Source organism: Coturnix japonica, chromosome 2, assembly GCF_001577835.2.
Source record: "Coturnix japonica isolate 7356 chromosome 2, Coturnix japonica 2.1, whole genome shotgun sequence".
Taxonomy (NCBI): domain Eukaryota; kingdom Metazoa; phylum Chordata; class Aves; order Galliformes; family Phasianidae; genus Coturnix; species Coturnix japonica.
The window spans coordinates 28,905,515-28,926,988 of NC_029517.1; the positions used below are offsets into that span (position 1 = coordinate 28,905,515).

The 21,474-nt window shown below is 38.7% G+C and overlaps 1 protein-coding gene across 3 annotated transcripts in view; it reads left to right on the forward strand.

Annotated features, from left to right (window-relative positions):
- MPP6 (membrane palmitoylated protein 6) overlaps window positions 1–20,925 on the forward strand; it is a 40,803-nt gene extending 19,878 nt beyond the window's left edge. For 2 of the 3 annotated variants that reach the window (XM_015853764.2, XM_015853761.2), the window contains 11 exons: window positions 4,882–5,003; window positions 7,452–7,604; window positions 11,455–11,607; window positions 12,082–12,309; window positions 13,193–13,324; window positions 14,267–14,366; window positions 14,950–15,018; window positions 15,429–15,590; window positions 16,515–16,717; window positions 17,047–17,175; window positions 19,188–20,925. In XM_015853764.2, coding sequence (XP_015709250.1) covers window positions 4,887–5,003; window positions 7,452–7,604; window positions 11,455–11,607; window positions 12,082–12,309; window positions 13,193–13,324; window positions 14,267–14,366; window positions 14,950–15,018; window positions 15,429–15,590; window positions 16,515–16,717; window positions 17,047–17,175; window positions 19,188–19,364 — 1,623 coding nt within the window. In that variant the 5' untranslated portion in view covers window positions 4,882–4,886 and the 3' untranslated portion in view covers window positions 19,365–20,925. The remainder of the gene's footprint in view (window positions 1–4,881; window positions 5,004–7,451; window positions 7,605–11,454; window positions 11,608–12,081; window positions 12,310–13,192; window positions 13,325–14,266; window positions 14,367–14,949; window positions 15,019–15,428; window positions 15,591–16,514; window positions 16,718–17,046; window positions 17,176–19,187) is intronic. The other variant, XM_015853762.2, reaches the window with a different exon arrangement.
- Window positions 20,926–21,474: the final 549 nt, after the last annotated feature.

The window sequence follows — 21,474 nt, forward strand, 5'->3', positions numbered from 1 at the left end:
AAGGTACTATCTCCAGGAATGGTGATTCCATAGCTTTTCTGGGTTGCCTGTTCCAGTGTTTGACCACCCTCACAGTAAAAGAAAGTATTTTCTTGTTTATTTTGCTTATTTTTGGAGGCTTATTTTGCGCTGCTTATTTTTGGAGGAGACTGGAAGCTATTTAAGCAGAAACATGGAAAAATGAATTCTCTTTTTAAATAAATAATTGCACCTCTTGAACCTTTCAGAGGGAATCTTCTGCCTTCCTGCCTCTTAGTAGCAAAAACATAATAAAGAAGCAAATTCATTAGGTCTTTCTCTAACGAGTATTATCAAGTTTTCTGATGTTACTATCATCGAAGCATCAACATCAGTGAGCTTCACATTAAGGCAACTGCCTTTGTACTTTATGATTGAGATGGTTTCTTTACAGTTCTTCACAAGAGGTCCATCACAGCTTTCTCAGTACTGAGTTTCAGTGTATCTGTTGGCAGTATCATATTGTTGGTGATATTTCTCTGCATATGGAACATAGCCTTTTAATCCAGCTGGTTTTGGAGGTGTGATGCTGTGTGTGTTCCCTTTTTATCTTGACTGCAATAATTTTAAAGTACTGCTCTTCTGTCCAAAAGATGCAGCTGTGAGGTCCATCTGTTCATCAAAAAACTTGTGCTTCTTCATTTTGTAGCTGAGCTGAATAGCCCAAAAGAAGTGGAGCTGTAGTATTTAGGAGGTGCAAGTGTTGTTTCCCCCATGACCTGTGACAAATATCTCTAGTCATTCATTACTTCTTTTCAACATGCAAAAATTCAGTGAGTGGGCTATAAGTTTCCAGGGGAGCATTCAGTCTTAACAATTAGATTGTTCTTTCTTCTTGTCCTAATTCACTGCCAGACACACTATTTGTTTCTCTGATTCTGCAGTCATGGGATGCATGCTGCAGACAGCAGCTTCCTTCATTGAACAACCTGGCTGTGTTTCTAGAGGAAGTCCACTCGTTACTGAATGAAGAAGGGGTCCTGATTGGAAAACGTGCCCACATGGTGTTACAGCGGAGTGTTGTAAGAAGAACTTCAGTGGGTTATCAGTAGGGTTACAGCCACGTTAGCCCAATGCTACCTGCTCGGAGAACAGCTCATGATGCAGTATGTGGACAGTTCCTGGATGCTTGAGAGCCCAAGTGTCGCTGTACCCTACAGCAGTAACAGCATAGGCATACTTTGCATGGCATTGTGTAACAGGTTTGTACTGTGGCAGAGAGACCAAACTGCTACTCTCACCAATAGTCCTTGAGGTATTTATCATACGTCCCTATCCAAATGAGTGGGTCATGGGAAAATAATTATGCATACATTGATTTAAGTGTATTACACAATTTCCTTTTAATTCCCCGTTCATTTGTTAGCTTGGAGAATAATAAAATGAAATTAAGCTCAAAAATCTGTGCAGGGTATTCATTCTGCAAGGCTTTCATTTTCCCCAGTGAGTGACACATTTGTCTTCTGTCTGCAAATCTGGAAAATTTATTTAAATGTATGCTTCCTTTTTCCTCTACATAGAATTAATCTAGTCAAGAATTAGGCACCGAAAGAAGAAGTAAAAATCAAATTTGATGGAAGAGTCACAGTTGAGAGATTGTTGAAAACCTGTCTTTTTTTTTTTCCTTAGGAAGAGTTTGTCATAGTAACTTTTACTTCCATTTGATCTGAATTTACTATTGTAAGGTGCAGCATGTAGATTAAGCCTTAGAAGCATCTGCCCTTGGTTATCTGAAGAGCCGTATGTGAATTAGGGACGAGTTAATTCTGGTTAGTGAATTCTGTATTCATAAGCTAATTTTCCTCATTCTTAGACATGCGGATGCATGGTAACTACTACAAAGATCAGTTAACACGCCTTCTCCGTGCATCTCCCTTTCCCTTTTTGATATGGGGTTTGAATGACAAACTGGTTATTTTGAGCACGGACTCACCTGCTCAATAGGAATAAAATGTTCAGTGCATGTACACGACAGAGCAGTACGCTGCTGCTGAGTCCTGCTTCAGGCTTTAAACTTCCAGTGTTTATGAAGATGTTCTTTGAAAAACTGATTGTGGGAATTAGGTGTGTGTGTCTGTTCCCTGTCACTGAGCCAGGGGCTGTAGTAGAGGATGTCCCATTGTAATCTTGTTTTCTCTTAGGAGTTCTACCACAAGCTCTGTTTTGTTGGTACTTTTTCTTCAGAGTCCTTTACTTCAACACCTTGTCTCAGCTGAAAGCCTCTTGCTGCTGCTCAGTTCCTTGCTCTGTCTGGAGGCTGCTGTCAAGGTGTGTTTTTGTCATGTCTGTAATCCTTGCTCGTTTCTTTAACCATGCTTATTACCTGTTATCCTCACAAAAGCAAATCCTTTGTTGTGGTGAAAATTTAAGGTTTTACCCAGGTGGCTCTTAGAACGTACAAAAAGGTTGCTATTTGGAGGGATAAGGAAGAAAATAGTACAGCTCTTAAAGTTAATATACCAGTTTCCTTTAAAAGATGGAATGTGAGAGACAAGAGACATAGTTAATATTTCCCCCAAAGGAAAAAGAGACACTTCTTTTTTTTGTTGAACACCAAAATATTCAACAACGTGGAACACTCCTGAGAACCTGGCTGATGCAGTTTGACGGCTTAACAGGCTTCCTACTTGTTTGCCTTGGTTCCTGGATGCCTGTCTTTACATAGAAGTTCTACTCACCTTTTTTCCCTCCCTCTCCCCCACTTCTCCCAGCAAATAACCTGTATCAGCATTTCAAGGGCAGATACACAGCATAAGAAGAGATGGGAGGCTCAAAGGCAGTGTTTGATAGGATATCTAGATTTGGTGATCTCTAAATTCCTTAGTTCCACCTATTTCTGAAGAATAACTGTATAACTGAATAACTCCTAACTGTAACTTTCCTTTGTGATTATTTGCCTTCAGCTTTGATTCCTGCTGTTCCAAAGAGGCTGAGTCATTCTTGTGAAGCTTCAATGATTCTCTGAACAGCTTCTACTTGATGATAGTGTTTTAGTAGAGATTTTAATATTAAATTTGATCATCTAAGATTGGTTGAATTCTGAAAGGGTTTCATAGGAAGCAGTTTATTAACGTGGAGATATATAAGGAATGCGTTATGCATTGGTAACTAAGTTCCTCAAGATATAGGACATGCTTGGCCTGAGGAAGACGGACTATCTCCAGGTTGGTTTGGTGACTTTATCCAATGTGTGGTCACTAACAGCACTTCTCCTATTGAAACCATAGGAATAGTATTGCTTCAGAATCTGAAAGCACAGTTTAAGTGTCATATTTCTTCCTACTCACGGTTTCATGGAGGATTCATGTTTTAGAAGCGAGAAGTGTGGTTAAAGCATTAAAAAAAAGAAGTTTCTTTGACTTTCATTGCCGTTGTTAAAATGTACCATACAAGATGATTTGATTGTTGAAAAGTCAGCTCTACTTGAGGGAAAGTACAGCCAGAAAGTATTTTCTTGGAATGGAATTGTCTATGAAACATTCAAATTAGAAAGTAGGTGTTGAGAAATGCTGTTGTTCTCTTACTTTGCCGTGTTTCATAATAACTTTCATTATAAAGCAGTGAGGAGGGCTAAGGGTGAATTCGTGTGTGGGAGAGGGGCCATATAGGCTGTCTGATTATCTTGACATATGCTGCTACTCAACATGCAGAGTATTGAAGTAAACAGTATTTTTTTCTAATACTTTTGTTGGGGAGTTCAACAGAAAATTTTTTAGTAGGCCTATGTATGTGCCTGTCTGAATATGCAAACATAACTCTGCAAGAGTTTGACAATGTAAAAACGAAATCATTTACCTTGTGAAGGACTTCATAGCTTTCTTCAGTGGTGTCCCCTTTTGTGCTGAGCCTGAGCTTGCATACCCTCGTCTCTGCAGACTTGAAGCTAGTCTAGGAACTGCCTGCAAAGGGCTGCTGCACACGCTGAAATGCATGAGAAGTCTGCAGCGTGTGAATGTGCTGACTCTGCTGTCTCACATAAAGGATCTGTTTTGTTCAATTCTATCTTAAATGAAAGGGTTGAAGGACGCGGTTATACAATAAATTGTCATCACCTCATAAATGACATTGTGAGACGGGACAGCGGAGATGGTCGGATTTATGGCACGGAGCTTTTCTTGAGCACCGTTGTTCCCTTTCAACCCAAGCTACTGTAGCTCTCTCTGTGGGGCTGTTGATAGCCAGGAATATCTCCATTGAGAAAACCATGCAAACAGAGTATGTTTCAAGTTCTAAGATACACTTCCTGATGTTGTGGAGCCAGCTTGGTGCAAGCATTTGCAGCACTTACTCTTAGTGCCAGAGTGCAGTAAGTCAGAACTGCGGGCTGTAAATGACTGCTGGGAGTGCACACAAGTGTTACCAAGAGCTTTCTTAGCAATACATCTTTGGTTCAAAAAAATAAATTAATTGAAGTTGTGCTCATTATAAGGACAGTGACATCTGCCTATAGAAGCATTCTGAAACTTACAGTTGTTCGGTGTATGTATGAGGGCTGAAAACTTTCTATGAAGGGGAGCTGAAACCTAACTATCATGAGTTAGTTGCTTTCATTGTATTTGGATATTATGTGTATATAGTTTATGCATGAGATTTTTCTCAGTCTTTAAGTAATGGTTAATGTTTAATTCAGGCCCAGAACAGTCCTTCAAGTTGATTGTGGTGCTAAGGATTTGGATAGATAACTTATTTCCATCTTTCAAATAAAAGAATAGTAGTTTATCCATTCTGTCCCGTTTTGCTCATTAGTTAGCTGTTTAAAATCTTGAATCCTAATACTGTGGTGTTTTCTTCAATATTTGCTATTTATCCAAGGCTATTTTACTCAATTCTTAGCTGTTTTTGTCATTTTTTTTCTCTTGCCAGCAGCCATGCAGCAGGTACTGGATAACCTTACTGATCTGCCGACGTCGACAGGCGCTGAAGAAATAGACCTGATTTTTCTCAAAGGAATCATGGAAAACCCGATTGTAAGATCGCTTGCTAAGGTATTTCAGCTTCCTGCTTTGAGTAGAATATGAAAATACTGTAACTGGTACTGTTATGTGAACACTGAGTATGGATTGAGGTGTCAGCTGTGGCTTTGATGTATGGTATGTCTTGTTAGAAGGCTTAAAGGTGTTCTTGAAAACAGAGCGTATTTGGTATAATTTGTGCGTACAATGATTTATTGATACATGGGAGATCTACGGGAAGGAGTAAAATTCAGAGACTCTGGTAGTAATGTGTTAAAATTATTTATGAAAACAATGTTAAAATATTTGAAATCAGAGGTATTTGGTTTTAATGGTCTTGTGACCCCTGTTGCACGCAAAACGTATATCCCTTGTCTTCTAGCATTTTTTCCAAAGACAGAAAGTGAGAGCAATAATCTTCTTTCCCCCATGGCATAAACAAGTAATCTTTTTGGCTTGGGATGACTTTCTGATCAACCCAGTGAAGTATGCTGTCCAAGCCCTTTCCTAGATCTCAGAGTAATAGTCGGGCCTTTGATCGGCAGCAGTCAGACATGGGCTAGCCATAGTTGTGGTCTTACATTACTACGGCTACTTTATTCATAGATGGTAGTATTCACTTATAAGTATCTACGGTGATGTTGACAAAAATTCTTTGGACTGTGAAGTTAAAATGTAGCTTATTTTATCATAAGAAATATCATACAACACTTGCAGTCTTTCGTATTCTTCATAAAAATAAGTTCCGTGCATGAGAAAAAATAGTTAACTGAAATGTAGCTGTCTCTTTAATATGAATAAACATCTGAAGCGATGCCCTGTGGGCAGCCAGGAAATACTCTGCGAAGCTGAAGGATCATTGTGTACAGATTTTGCTCTGTAAAAATCTGGAAATGAAAACATAGGAGTTTGTGTAAGAATTCACTTTTGTTTAACTGTTAGTTGCAAACAGATTACAACTCAGAGGAGAGAAGCAGCAATATGTTTATTGATATAAAATAGGGATTTAAATAAAACAGGGGTTTAACAGGGTTTGAGATTTCAAGGTACACTTATTTACTCCATAGAAGATAAGGTTAAACATACTTATCCAAGAGACTCTTCCATTGAGTCATGAGGTTCAGAGGGGATCCCCTAGTTTTCTAAACACCATGAACTACAGAGGTAAGGAATCTAGGTGTGGCTGAATTCACTCCTAGCCCAATACTTTATCAGTGGTTTATGTGTGTACAATCAATCTATGATATAATCTTAGCAAGCTTACAAAGCTCAGCAAACTATCACTCACCTACAGAAGGTTTGTAGCAGCAAGGAATCTCTCTATGTCGTGAGGGGTTTCTGCAGTAGTGATACCCTCAAAAACTGTCCCTATGTGAGGACAGATAGTTTCATGCAGCCAGCTGCCATGCAGGAGGGCTCAACAGGCTCTTGGGCTGCTCATTATTTATGGAGAAGGATAACTGATTCACTCATATTTACATACCAACTACAGATGTTAGTTTCTTTCAGATTTGTCTCAAGTCAAACATAAACCAGCACAGTTGTTAGGTGGGCAAATAACTCAAATTAGCCCTTGGCTATTGTGTTTTATTTCCCATCAATCTGTTCTCAGCCAGATGCAGCTCTTCATAACCTGTTTCACCCATCATGATTGCCACTGGTGGACATTGGCTGAAGTCAGATGCAGCCATCCATGGTGTTTATCACTCAAGCAGGATGATAATAAAAGTCAAGTTGGACAGGGCAAGAAGAGCACACCATCACTCTGTTCAGAAACATTGGTTACAAGTTGAAGAAGTTGCATAGGAATAAAAGTAGAAACAGTGGAAGTGTCTCATCTGTTGGTGGGAGAACTTCAGAGGGGAAAATCTGTGTGCTAACTTTACTGTAGTTAAGCACTTTGCCAATTAGAGTTGTTTCCAGCTGTAGAATCTGTTACATACTTCATCTGTAATATTTATCATGAAGAAAATGTTCACTGCAAAGAATCTGTAGTTTTCCAGTAATTCCCAAGAGTTTGTAGTTGTCCAATTATAATGTAACATTTCACTAGCAGAAATTTAACTAATGGATGTTTAAAAAAAAAAAAAAAGTGTTTGTAATGGAAGCAGACATGATCTTAACTATAAACTGACTTTCTGAAGAATGATGAAGTTTTAACTGAGTCCATATGGCATGACCGCACTCAAACTCTTTTTTAGTGATTCCTTCTGCATTAAATCCCAGACTTCCATCCCAGACAGTAGCAAGCATATCTGACAGGTGCTGCTGATAAGGTTTGTCATGTCACATTGTTAAGGACACAAAATCCTTCAGCAGTTACAAAGACAAAATGTACAGATTAGACTGTATGTAATTGTTCCTGTTTTCCCACTGAAAGGGATGCACCAGGAAATTAATTTAAAAGTTTAAAATTTAGATGTACTACCTACTTGAAACTTAATTACGTTATAGATGTTATGTAATTATTTTATCTTACAGGCTCATGAGAGACTAGAAGATTCTAAACTTGAGGCTGTCAGTGACAACAACCTGGAGCTGGTGAATGAAATTCTTGAAGACATCAGCCCTTTAGTAAATAAAGACGAAAACATTGCGGAATTGGTTGGAATACTCAAGGAACCCCATTTTCAGGTGCCTCCTTTTTACTCCTTTTCTCTTTATACAACCCACAGCATTATTGTGCACATACAGATCTTAGTATAGTAATGAAAGAAAAACTGAACTGTAGCCAACTTTAATGTAGAATTTTACTCTGAATGCAGGGCAAAGAAGTAGATGTAGAGTTAAGAATGAACATGATTTTAGTCTTTAATGCTTCAAGTACATCTTCATTCATGGTGCTGTCTCTATTGTAAGTCTGCCTGTGTACTGGAGGTTACTCCAATGCTTTATTTTTAGCTTTTCCAGGTGGTGTCAGTTCCTGATACATTCTGTATTTCAGTTCAGATTTTGCATCCATACACGTGTCAGATGTACAATTTGCAGAGTGAATGAACTCGATTCTCTTATGCCATGTGATCTACACTGAGCTTAAGTTGCAACTTCACATCCTTCTCACTTAATATAATTTACTAAACATTAATTAAATTTTGCCATATTGTTGTTGTCCCATTTCTGCTGCTCTTATTACCAGTTTCCATACTGGCCCTTAAAGATTAGGGTTTGTTAATCCTCACTGGGTTCTGGACTTTCTAGACTGGCTTCAACTTGTTTTGGTACTTTGCTGTCAGTCTCCTAAGTAGAAAAAATTAGCAAACATTTTGCCATGGCATAAACATACACTTCATGGACAGGTATAGAGCCATCTAAACATTTTTTATTGTGTATGTTAAATCTTTGGTTGGTTTTTGTTTTCTAAATTTTCAGTTGTATGCTATACACACACAGTGGTGTGCGTTACTGCTTAACATGGATAGGTGATGGAAAGGCCGATAAACTGTGCCATGGCCTGTTGGAACTGGGGAACACTTCAATACATCAGCTTTCAATGCTGTAACTGCTGTGAATACTGTTCTGAAAAGCAGTTTGTTGGCCTCCCTTGTGCTTTTGTTTGTGCATCATTACCAAGGGACCAAAGGCTTTGATTTAGAAACATACTGGTGAGTGACCCTTAAAATCAGTCTTTGATCTTCTAGCAAAAATTGGGACTGGAAAGGGAGAGGATGAGTTTGGAGGATCTGGTAATTAGAATGCAAAAATACTTAGGTCATTCTGGTTTTGTTTCTGCTGTGTTTTCATTTAGAAACTTCTAATTCATTTTGTACCATTGCCTGACTTACAGTTATACTGTTTGATTCTTTTTTGGAAACTGATTTTAACCATGCATGTCACATTTATTGCGTGTTTTGAAGAAGATAAGATTGCATCTTCCTTCTCACACTGTTCCATGGGTATCTAAGAGAAATAAGCTATTTTTAGGGCTCCCTGCCTCATTTGCTGCAAAAACTGGATGGTGCACAAAGAATCAGGTGGGAATCTAAAAGAAAATACTACTTAATGGATATGGTAGTTAAATGTCGCCTTTTGAGAACTAAACTATCACTCACTTTGTCAGAGTTCGGCAGTTCAAAATTACTGAGTTCACTTAAAAAAAATAAATCCAGTGTAAAGCAGCTTGAGCTTGTGTTTTTCATACTGCAAGTGCTGTTGTGAGTCACTTAGTCTCATCTGCAGAAACAACAAGCACGCAGACAAAAACAGCTACTTACATCCAATGTGATTCAGTTTGGAAGCCTGAGTTCCACAGTATTGATAGTTTGCTCTCAGGGCAGTGTGCACAAAAGAGCCATACGAAAGAGCCGTGGGTGCTTAATGATACTTTGTTCACAGAATTTAGAACTATGTTTTTCTTTTTAACCTGGCAAATAAGTGCAGCCATGGAAAACTAAAGAACATGTTCTAAGTTTATGGCTTACTTTTTGACAGTATCTTGCAGAAAGGAGCCATTCTGTCTGCACAGTACTGTTTCCAGCACGCTGTGTCTCTTGTGAAGTGCTGAGAATTCTTCTAAGTGCCTTATTCAGGCACCATTGCTATTGTTTCCATGAGAACCTTTCCACAGTTACCCAGTGTTGGCTAGTTACTGATACTGTTTATTTATAATATACTTGAGAAAATTTGAATCATTCATGGATGCAGACTGTTCAGTCCATGTTGTTTTGCAGACTTTGCCAGTGGTTTTATAAATGTTCTATCACCAGGATGGGAAAGGTTCGATTTCAGGGGAGCTTTGGAGTTGCAGGAGCAAAAGGTTTCACTTTCTCGGAAGGAAGAAAAGTCAAATCCTCGTAACTGTGTTTCTCTAGTCACTCGACTATATTACTAAAATAAGAAAGTAACTGTGATCAACATAAAATGTTGGAGTGTGATCCAACAATATTTGCTTGGCCTCTCTTGCCAGGTCACTTTCTTTTAAGTGTTCCTCAGGACTATACGTCGTCTTGATGGAAACAGTCCTTTAAACCCAATATAGAATCATAGAATCACTGAGGTTGAGGCCATTCCTTCTAATCCTATTGCTAGTTATGTGGCAGAAGAGGCCAACACCCACCTCCATAACCTCCTTTGAGGCAGCTATAGAGAGCCACAAGGTCTTGCTTGAGCTTCTTCTTCAGCAGACTGTCTATTTTTGTGTTTTGGCAGTGAGAGTTAATTATGGAAATATAGTAAATGAACTATACGGGGTTGTTTTTTGGTTTTGTTTTGAAAACTGATACATTTCTTGTCTCAAAGAAATCATTTTGTAATTATGGGCGGCAATTCACAGTCCCTGATAGTTCTTCTGTGACTCAGCCATCATGGAAATAGCAGGGAGAAGATTTAGTGATTGACAGATGGTTAAGTAGCAGTTGAAAGAACTCATGCTTGTCCATGAAATGGAGTGAATAAATAGGATGGGAATGTGAGCGATGAGATGAGTTTTTAAGAACTGAGGAGTGTTACGGAGCATGTTAATTTGATAAGAATGGCGCTGCTTGTCTAGTAGTTGTTTTTTGGCTGTGGATCCAATGTAATCCATAAATTGGATAACTGTTAAGGGCAGTGAGCTGTACAACATGCTTGTGTGTGAGCTTCATGAGAAACCAAGTGGTTTGTGGCCAGAACTGCTGGCAGCAATTGTTTTCTAGCATGCAACCAAAAGAGATAACTAGAATTACCACACAGGTCCATCTACTTGGTTTTGTCTGCGGTAATGTGTCAAAAGACACAGCTCATACTGGGTGGGTTCATTTCTGCCATCCAATTCACAAGTTTAATCTTGCTTTAACTTTACATGTTTTCTTACAGATATTTTAAGTCTTAAAGCACTTTTTAATAAGAAAATAAAATCTAATCTTAATCTTCCAAAGATGGTTATATTTGTTTGGATCTCTTCCTTTTCGTCTGTACTTACAGATGTGAACTGGTGAAAACACCATAAATTATAAGATCTAAGCTCTTGCTTTCCAAAAGTGAGTTCTGTCAACTTGCAGATTGCTAGAAATTCTTACATACCTGCAATTACCTTTAATTTACCCTTACTTCCAAATTAACATGGAGGAAATCTTTTTTACATTAAACACAAGTATCTAATAATGAGTCATGTTCATCTTTTTTCAGCTGCTTGTTTGCTTACTTCAACCATTTGCTTGAATATTGCTCCATTAGGTGAAGCTCTGTTGTAGGTTTTCCTTTTTCCTTCTTCTTTCCAGTAAGTTTACATATGCCTCCCAGAAAAATTATATTTCTTCTATGTTTCCTTAAGGAGAATCATTTGCATTTAGGTAAGAGAACGTATTTGCCAAGCTAGTAGGGTTAGCAGGATATGTGAGTGCTTCTGTTTCATGCTATTATAACAGTTGATTTCTGGTGTATGCTGTATGAAATGTGATTTTAAAATCAGATTCTAAAATGGCAGTTTCAGTGGTTGTTCAACACAAAACTCTCTTAAAAAATAATTATTTCATTATTTTAAAAAGAGCTTTTTTCTGTTCCCTTGTAGTCACTCTTGGAAGCACATGATATTGTGGCTTCAAAATGTTACGATTCCCCTCCTTCTAGTCCAGAAGTCAATAATTCTTCAGTGAACAACCAGATCGTTCCAGTAGATGCTATTCGTATTCTTGGAATTCACAAAAGAGCAGGAGAACCTCTGGTAAGTGATTGAAGATGAATAAGTCTTTAAATTAGAGTGTAAGTGAAAGCATTTGCTTGTGCCTAATTTCTCGCATTAAGTTTTAATTTTTAGCTTTATTACATTGTGTAATTTAATGGGTCATTATTGAGAGGTAGAAATAGGGAGATTGGTGTGTTCTCCACCCTGTTCTCTTTAGGAAATTACAGCCTAACGAACAGGCAGTCACTAGGCAGATTTACCTGCTGGCATAACTGACTAACGCAACGTCTGGTCTTCATACAGAATGACAGGACTGCATGCAGTCAAGAAACAATGAAAACCTCGTCTGAAAGTACTCTGTCATTGGATACTTGCCTGTACTCTACTCTTATGTTGTATTATTGTCTGATTTCACTGGGGGAGACATCCCCATAGATGTATATGTTTTCCTTGAGGTGGTGGTAAAATGCAATTGAAATTCAGCAGTGGTAAATGGTGTGTTACATCTTTCAGGGTGTTACATTTCGAGTTGAGAACAACGATCTGGTAATAGCACGAATCCTCCATGGTGGAATGATAGATCGACAGGGTCTGCTGCATGTAGGTGACATTATTAAAGAGGTGAATGGCCACGAGGTTGGAAACAATCCAAAGGAGTTGCAGGAACTGCTGAAAAATATTAGTGGCAGTGTCACTCTGAAGATTCTCCCCAGCTACAGAGACACGGTTATTCCTCAGCAGGTCAGTAGTTCTTTTCTAACACTTGTGTCAGAAGATCTTCTGCTTGGTCATCAAGGGAGTAAGATTAAGAGCAGCCATATATTGAGATTTTTGTGTGTGTATTTAATGCTAGCAAAAGGGGTAATACCTGTGTTTGCTTTTACGTACATATTAGAAATGGGATTATTCAGTATATTGAGATGGCATATCTGCTTAAAAAATTATCAATATCTTAGGCTGATAAGCATTTGTATTTGTGCAAATCTGTTTCTTTCACCTCTGGCGACTTAGCCACAATCACACTGAACTTCAGTGAAGTGCACGTGTTTTTAACATGATTCATGTCCAGGCTCCAAGGAATTCAGATGCATATATATGATACATATACATAACGAGAGCATTTGAAACATGGCGTAAGACTCCTTCAGCTAGTGGGTGTTAATGCCCGTGAATATAACAGGTTGTGCTTACATTCAGCGTACTTTGTTTGTCTTAAAACATTGAGTTAATAGCAAACGTAATTCTTAGGATCAAACAATCCTTGAGGACAGTGTTTGAGCTCTGAGAAATGTTTGTGTTTCTAAGTAAGTCAGATTAATAATTAATTAAGTGGCATATACTGAAGTGAAAACGCAAATACATTGTCCAGTCTAGCAGTTGGCTTCTTCTTTTTGACTTGAAGCTCCCTCAGCTAAGGTTTGCACTGCAGATTATTTCTGCTCCGTCAGCTGTTGTGCTTTTTGTCAGTGTTTTCTCCATAACTTGCACCTTACTTGTGAAATGCAAATTTGATTGTGTTGAACTTGTTATGCTGTAGGTAAAGACACCACTTCAGCTTGACAGGTGAGTTAGTAAGAATGTAATTTGTAATGTTTAAGCACTGTAAATTTTTTCCACGTTTCAGGTTTTTGTGAAATGTCATTTTGATTATAACCCATATAATGACAACCTCATCCCATGCAAAGAAGCGGGGCTGAAATTTTCTAAAGGAGAAATTCTTCAGATTGTAAACCGGGAAGATCCAAATTGGTGGCAGGTTGGTAAATTAAAGTTTCATTAATGTCTTTGACAACAAACTCTTTAATTTAAACTACTTAACGGTAGATAGAATTAAAATATTTACATGGTAATCCAGCTTCATGCTCTAGTATTGAAAGTGAGAATACAAGCAATTGCAGTAGTAGTGAACATTCAGTGGTATAAATTGCATATATAACACTGTGTTCAGCTTGTAACTTGTGGCTGTCCAGGAGCAATAGATCCAGTGTGCTTATCAACACCCTTGATGAGTGGCAAAAGTAAAACATCTTAAACAAATACAAGAGTATGGTTGCAGGTTATGCCACTGGGAAAGAAAGTTAGGTTTTTCCTTGGCCATTCTATAATGGCAGACCGTTGCTGGGAATTTATGAACTGTGAAAAATCAGTGAGTTGCTAATAGGTAAAAGCACACATCTTGAAAAGCAAACAGGGCTTGTTAGCAAGTGACAGGCCAGCTAGCTATAGCCGAGTGTAACTTCTCATTACTGTGTGTTCATATGCGTTAAGCTTGCAGAGAATTGGGCCTGCCATTAAATTAAATGTTAGAATACTTTTGTTACTCAGATTTAAATCTCTAGTTATATAGTACAGAAGCTTGAAGGCGTTGATGAGATCTGTTCATAACATTCCCAGTTTGTAAAATGACAGTTACTAAGCTGTGCTGGAACCTGCTTGAAGTTGCTCAAGAATACAAAACAAAGGTACCATGTGATACAGCCTTGAGTTCTGTCACTTGAGAGCTGTAGCTATTGAATTCCATTTAGGCTTGTTATGCTGAAAGTTGGCTGGCTACAGGAGGCTAACAGAATGGAAACCAGTTACTTCAGAGCCTTCACCACTGAGAAATATGGTCAGTGTAAAAGTCAGTCATCAAGATGCCATGAGAAAGACGCTTCTTACACATTACCTCTGATTCTTTCTATTTTTTAACTTCCAGGCCAGTCATGTCAAAGAAGGAGGAAGTGCAGGGCTCATTCCTAGCCAGTTCCTGGAAGAGAAGAGAAAGGCTTTTGTTAGAAGGGACTGGGACAACTCAGGTGAGATCTGAGAGGTTTCAGAATTACGTTTTGCTCGGATTCAGTTTGTTTTACTTTTACTTGACTTTCTTCTCAGATAGTTGAAAACTTTTGTATGGGAATATTGCTGAATGCTTATGACTATGTGTGTATGGTTTTGGCTTTGAGTAAAGGATGGAGACTGTAAAATACGTGCTTAGTCTTCATAGATACATGAGCCAGTTTTACTACCCACCAATAAAAAGCTAAGTGAGGTGGGAAAGCTGTAAGGATTGCTCTCTTTTATTCAAGCTGTTTTTATAATATGCACTGAAAGTTAATAGATATTTTTGAAGGATTTTTCTGGGATTTTTCCAACTTTCTTGGAAAACTTTTTCTTCTGTGTTCTGTTTATACTATACTCCGTAATGTATATGGAAGTAGATGTAATGTCCTTCCCTAGAATATGTGAATTTGGAAAAAGGAAGGTAAAAACTTATTGAACCTTTTTAAGTGCAATTAATGTAAACTCTCACATGGTCCTGGAAAATAATAAATACATCTAAATACTTTCAGCAAAAATGTGGAGCAAGAATGATGATTTTGTCTTGATTTTTATTTGTAGGGCCTTTCTGTGGAACAATAAGCAGCAAAAAAAAGAAAAAGATGATGTATCTTACTACAAGAAACGCGGGTATCTTTTAATTTTTTATATCTCTCTGCTTTTAACCTTCAATAGCCTGCTGTGGCTCTTAGTGGCTCTGCTTGAGCGAGGGGACTGGACCAGATGATCTCCAGAGGGTCCCTTCCAAACTCAACCATTCGGTTACTCTGTGACAGCTCGTTAATGGTTAATCACAATTTTCCCATTCAGATCACCCTAGTAATTTCTCCTTGGAAGGAAAAGCAATAATCTGACCTTACAGTTTTCACAAATATCTTCTATTTCCATATGAATTTAAAGCAATAAGGCTTATATCAGACTTTGTCATTTGACTACTATTTATATATCCATTTTGATCTGTTCAGATACAGTAGAACTAATTTTTTTTCTTACATTACTGACTAGGTATTAACCTGTTTTTTGTATTCTTCTTAATATAGAATTTGATCGTCATGAAATCCAGATCTATGAAGAAGTAGCCAAAATGCCTCCTTTTCAGAGAAAAACGCTGGTCTTAATTGGGGCCCAAGGAGTGGGACGAAGAAGCTTGAAGAACAGGTTTATAGTACTGAATCCTACTAGGTTTGGAACTACAGTGCCATGTAAGTTGTCTGCACTCCTGTTGTAATATCATGTTTTGAGTTTCTCATATGGAAAACATCTGAAGTTTATCCCATTCTTTGGTGGTAGAAGTAATTTCTCATAGTCATTGAAACTTGTTAATATATTCCAGAGTTCAAATTAATTAAATGCAAACAGTGAGCAGTAATACAGCAAAGTAGGTAATAATCTGGTATTTTGTTTTATAATGTAATTTCCACGTTCTTGCTTAAATAATGTCTGTGCTGTAAACTGTGGGCCAATATCTAAGCCAGCTACTAATGTTTTACTTAAGTGTGGGCTTTAATTGCTCTGCAGTGAATATTCTTTGCTGTGAAGAGTAAGTTGTCCTGGAAAGTAGCATCATCTGGCCTCCACTGAGTTTCTCATTGCTGTTACTGGGCTTGTTCTAGTATTTGAGCTAACTTTTCCTATAGCTACCTCAGGTGATTCTGCCTTGAATAACAGTGAGTGACATATGCGATAGTATTTTTGGGGGGGGAGGTAGAACGGGGTGGGTCTTAATGTGTACTCAGTTGGTTTTCGAAAGTCAATTTGCCATTTGAGAGTTCCGTTTCACTGAAGTTCCATTTCATTTGCAAGTCATTTAAATAATTATTTTCAGTCGGTAATTAAGAAGATGGTATAAATGCATATTGTATGTGGTCTGAAGGAGTAATGCAAAGGAAGAATAAGTATCCAAGGGTAAGCAGTGTATAGGAAAGAACTGAAATAATGTGAATGGGAAGGGCTGTGTGCAGATCTGGAATGTGTGCTAGAATAATTGATGAATCTGTACATGGAACCATGGAAATTACACTTTATTCCTTATTATAATCTCCGTAATTTAAAGGCAGCCCAGTCTTGCACATGTGTTTCAATTATAAAGGGATTAACATTCAGTTTGTATTTTAAATGTTTTTCAGTTACTTCACGAAAGCCAAGGGATGATGAAAAGGATGGACAGGCATACAGATTTGTGTCACGAGCTGAAATGGAGATGGATATTAAAGCTGGCAGATACTTAGAGCATGGAGAATATGAAGGAAATCTTTATGGAACTAAAATTGATTCTATCCTTGAAGTTGTTCAGACAGGAAGGACGTGCATTTTGGATGTGAATCCACAGGTAGATCATTCGTAATGTTACACTCAAAAAGGTGGAGTGTAATGTTGATGAGGCATGCCTTTAAATCTGAAGGCTTCTTACCTGGCTGAAAGATTAAGCTGCCAACTGGATTTGTGTGTTTGCGGAACTTAGCTGGATTAAGTTATGAAGGTGGGGGGGGAAAAAACAGAAAAGGCAATGTAGGAGTTTCTGAAATAGAGTTAAAAGTCTTCACCTATCTTGTATTTCTGATGACTGTAATGTCATATTTTTCAATGCCCCTTAAGTGAAGGGATGTTTGAGCCATTCTCATACTCTTTTTTTTCCCCCTCTTTTTTTGTTGCTTCCAGGCCCTGAAAATACTGAGGACTTCAGAATTCATGCCCTACGTAGTGTTCATTGCTGCTCCAGAGTTGGAGACACTGCGTGCTATGCACAAGGCTGTGGTAGATGCTGGAATTACAACCAAACTTCTCACTGTAAGCAGATTGTTTCCTATTTCCTTTGCTTTGAACAGGATGTTCTGAATTTATTTTTGATTTTAGAAAGATTTCTTTTTTTTTTTTTTCTTCTAAAATTCTAAAGTCTTCAAGAAAAGTAAGGCAAGATATTTGCAGATTGCTCACTGGTAATGAATCAAACACTATGTGTAAGGCAGAGTGCTTCTTCCTCAACAAGAGTCCTCTTACATACACCCTTGGAATGTGTTCTTTGGGAAGTGCCACCTTTGATTATTTACAGTGAGTTATAGAAAACTGGGTGGCAGGAGATGTTCTCTTATGTAAGTGCATTTCCTTCACTTCACCACCTCACTGCCAGCACAGTTGCTTTATCAGGTTTGCCTTTATGTTGTAGGTGTGCCTTAAAAACATAATGTGCAGTCCTTCGGAAAGACTGTTTGAAAAGAACAAAACAGGGTCAAAATAAACAAACAAAAAAGCCAAGCAAAGCAGCTGGCATTCAGCTGGGCCTCATTTCATTTCCACTGCTGCAGCAGCACACGCTGCACCAGAAATGGCTGAGAGCTGCCAGAAAAAGAAGTGTTGAATGGCTTCTCCTCCCGTGACGTTCCTTGGACTTGTCATGTAAAGCAAAGTGGCACATTTTATTCCTCAGGTCCTGGTTCCTTTTCTGAGACCCAGCAGAGGCAAATGAGAGGCATAGCGAATGATGAATGTTCTCTATGGTTTTGAATTTTCCCACTGGAGGACTGGTGCAAAGAAAATTAGAAACAGTCAGGCTGGGCAGTAAATGAAATCATTCTGTGTGCTCAGCAGCGTGTCTTCCCCTTCTGAGAAGAGCCCTGGCATGCTGACAACCCAGCTGGCGTTGTGTAGCTTAGATGGTAGCGATACCTTGTGTGATACTGATGGGGCATTCCAGGCTATAAAATGGGGAGTGATTTAACTTATACTGAATTGAATGTGGGATTTTTTAGCTTTTTTTCTCCTGAAACCTGTGAGATTCCGTTCTGTTAACAACATGAGAAGCTGTCCAGCCCGAGTTGTGGACTCAGGTTGTTAAGGATTCTAGTATGTCTGTGGTGCTTTGTGTTGCCTCCTTCCCACAAACACTGACTTTTGCCTTGTATAATCAAGAGACAAGATTAAGACGGCCCAGACAGTATGAAAGTAATTTCCTGCACTTCCTGAAATTTGATTCCCTAAGGGACATCCTTGCTTTTGTTTTACTTCCTCTGTGAATAAGAAAGAGGATAGTTGCATTTAAAGTATGCATGTTATGAATCTGTATGGATTCTGCATCATAATGTTGGACATCTTCAGCTTCCTGAACAAAGAAGAAATGTGCATTTGAAGTATTGCGTGCATTGTTTGCTAGTGGGTCTGTCTCAACTATTCCTGGCTTCCCAGGCCATTGCAAGAACTCCTGCTCCTGTGGTGCTCTATTTGCTTGCCTCCTTCACGTGCTGTGAAAGAAAAGCTATTCATATAGTTCTTAATTTTGGCTTTTCTATTTACAACTGCAGTGGCGCTTTAAAGATCTGAGATTCATCCACCAATGCAGCTTTGGTGATGTTTTGTTTCACACTAATTTAAAACCTTGGGGCTTTGGTGCTTTCTGGAGGGAAGAAAAAAGAGGCACAAATAAATGCACATAACCAATCCGATTATTGCCAGACATTAACTATTGTGATTGACTTGCCAGTTGCCTGCACAAAGCGATGGGCTGTCTGTTGGGCACACAGGGCCCCTCTCACGTGCTGTTATTGACTTCCTTAAGAATGGCAAGATGTGCAATGTTTGGTTTCCATATTTAACATTGTTGATGCCAAGTATAAAATTGTCGGTCCCATCAGTGCATTTTAGCTTGAGGGCTTTGTGGATTTATTATAGATATTTTATCTTTTTAATGCATAGCGGTATAAAGTTGTAAATGAAGCCATTCATCCTATGTCACAAACCAGTGCTTGTTGATTGGTAAGGATGTGACAAGTCTTGCATTCTTAGTGATTTCCAAATGCTTCCAACAGGACACCGACCTGAAGAAAACAGTGGATGAAAGCGCCCGGATCCAGAGAGCGTACAACCACTACTTCGATCTGACCATCGTAAATGACAACCTAGACAAAGCCTTCGAGAAGCTGCAGACTGCTATAGAGAAACTGAGGCTGGAGCCACAGTGGGTCCCCATTAGCTGGGTGTACTGAGATTGCTGAAGATGAGCTTAAGTAACAAATAAAATCAACTGCAGCAACCAAACTAACGTGACGGGATGTGGTGTAGATAGCGATGATAACTGCAGCGCCTGCGCATTTTTACTCTGTGTATATTCAAAAGTACACTGCTCTGACTTTTTATAATAACGCCGAAGAGAAAGTGTACTTAAATATGTAATTTATTTTAATTTTTCTAACTTTTTACAGATAACCTTTCTATTCATATCACACGAAGGAAATGCGTTTAAGCATTTTATACGTTTTGATTTTAGTACCTTTGCCTTTTTCATCGGAGAAACTTTCAGTCCTTCACTTTAACATTTACATCTCGGTCTTACATTTTCACTGTGACTAAAAAGAGGATACTTGAAACAATTTTTGTCGAACTCGGTCACGTCAGTGTTTAACCGCTCAAAAGTCTGTCGCTTTTATTAGGAAACAACAGATTTCTTTTTCTTTTCTCCTTAAAAAGCAATGATTTGACAAGAGTAGAATCTCAAACGCTAACAGCGACAAGCGGCACAGCTCCATTGCTCCAGCTTCTTTCTGCTGAACGTTGAAGCATTCTTGATGTTTCATGAATTCCTGACGTCTCTTGATTTAGGCAACTGTTCTGTAGGTTCCCTTATGCGTCCCTTGCAATCACACGAAGCAATACCTTGCAAGCTGCTCATCAGCTGTTCTTGGGAGCCTGCCCGTCAGAAGCCTCTCGTGGTGGAAGTACCTGCAGCAGGGAGCGTGTCTGCAAGGTAATTCAGTGCAGTGGTGATGTAGCCAGAGAGAACCTGATAGCGGAGCCTTGTAGAGCAAAGCTTAATATCCAGGACTGTTGTATTCATGCATGTGGAAACACATTGATTTGAGAAACAAAACAAAACAAAGAAGAACCCAGCCCAGCGTTTTCTTTTCTTAGGACATCGTTTGATGTTTATGTAGTGATCTGTGGCTTAATTTCCTGAGAGATCTAGCTGAGTTTTGTGTTCTCTTTTGGAAAACTGTTGTATTTTTGAGTGTGATGTAATGGAATTTCTGTGCTCTTTGTTGCATTGTGCTTTTAATTGATTTTTTCATTAGGTAGCTTGTGAATTGGAAGCCTGCTGCTAAAAATCCACCCTGTTCATCATTTTTGTGCTTTACAACGTACTTCTTTTTGTGTTTGGTGACAGTTGTCCCCTTTGTAGGCCCATAGACATAAGTCATATTAGGTTTGTTGATCAAAGCTTATGCTAATGTAAGTTTCTGCTTGACAAGAACAAAATGAAAATACAGCCTGTCACCAAGACTTGCTCTTTTTGTGATCACATTTTATATTATCCTGTTAGCTGTTGTATATAGCAACATTCACCATTCCATAGCAAGCTAAACAGAAGTCATCTATATTTGCTTAATTCCTCTTCCATCCGGTGACAGGCACCTTGCTTCTGAATTCTTTTTCAGCACCAAAGTGTGATACAGAACACTGCAAAAAGCAATTCTTCTTGTTTCTAAAGGAAAAGAGGCCTGCGTGCTGTAAAGCATCATTGGCTCCTGGGGCTCTTAAAGCCTTCTACGTGCACATCAGAAACTGCTGATATAGGAAAAGCTTACATCTCAAAAAGCAAAACCACCCTACCTGTATGCTGCAGGTGATTTTTAAAGCTGATGGAGTTGGTTGTTTAGCAGGGGGCAGCTTAAGATCAGAGTGCGTTTGGAAGATGTTTGTCAGAGCTGTGTGAGCACGGGGCATCTTTGTGGCTCTGAGGGCTGAGATCTCAGTCTTACGGAGGGACTCTGGAAGTGTTGGAGGAAAATTTGTGCCACTGCTTTGCTTTCTTGGTTTTGTTTGCTGTGGTTTTATTTAAGCTGGGCAGAGCATCAGCACCAGCCCTTTACTTGCTTTTCCCAGAGATGTGTTCTGTGATCCTGTCACTCAGAGTCTGCTCTGAGAAATAGATGGAGTCTTTTATGGAGCAGCAAAGACAGCAGAGCCGTTGCTTAACTAGTTCAATGATTTTGCTTTGGCATTATAAGCTTAGCGTGACGGGATTGTGTTTGTATCCTGTGTCATAGAAGACCTACATGTGCTGTAAATACAATGTGCTTCCTGGACAGATGCGATGCC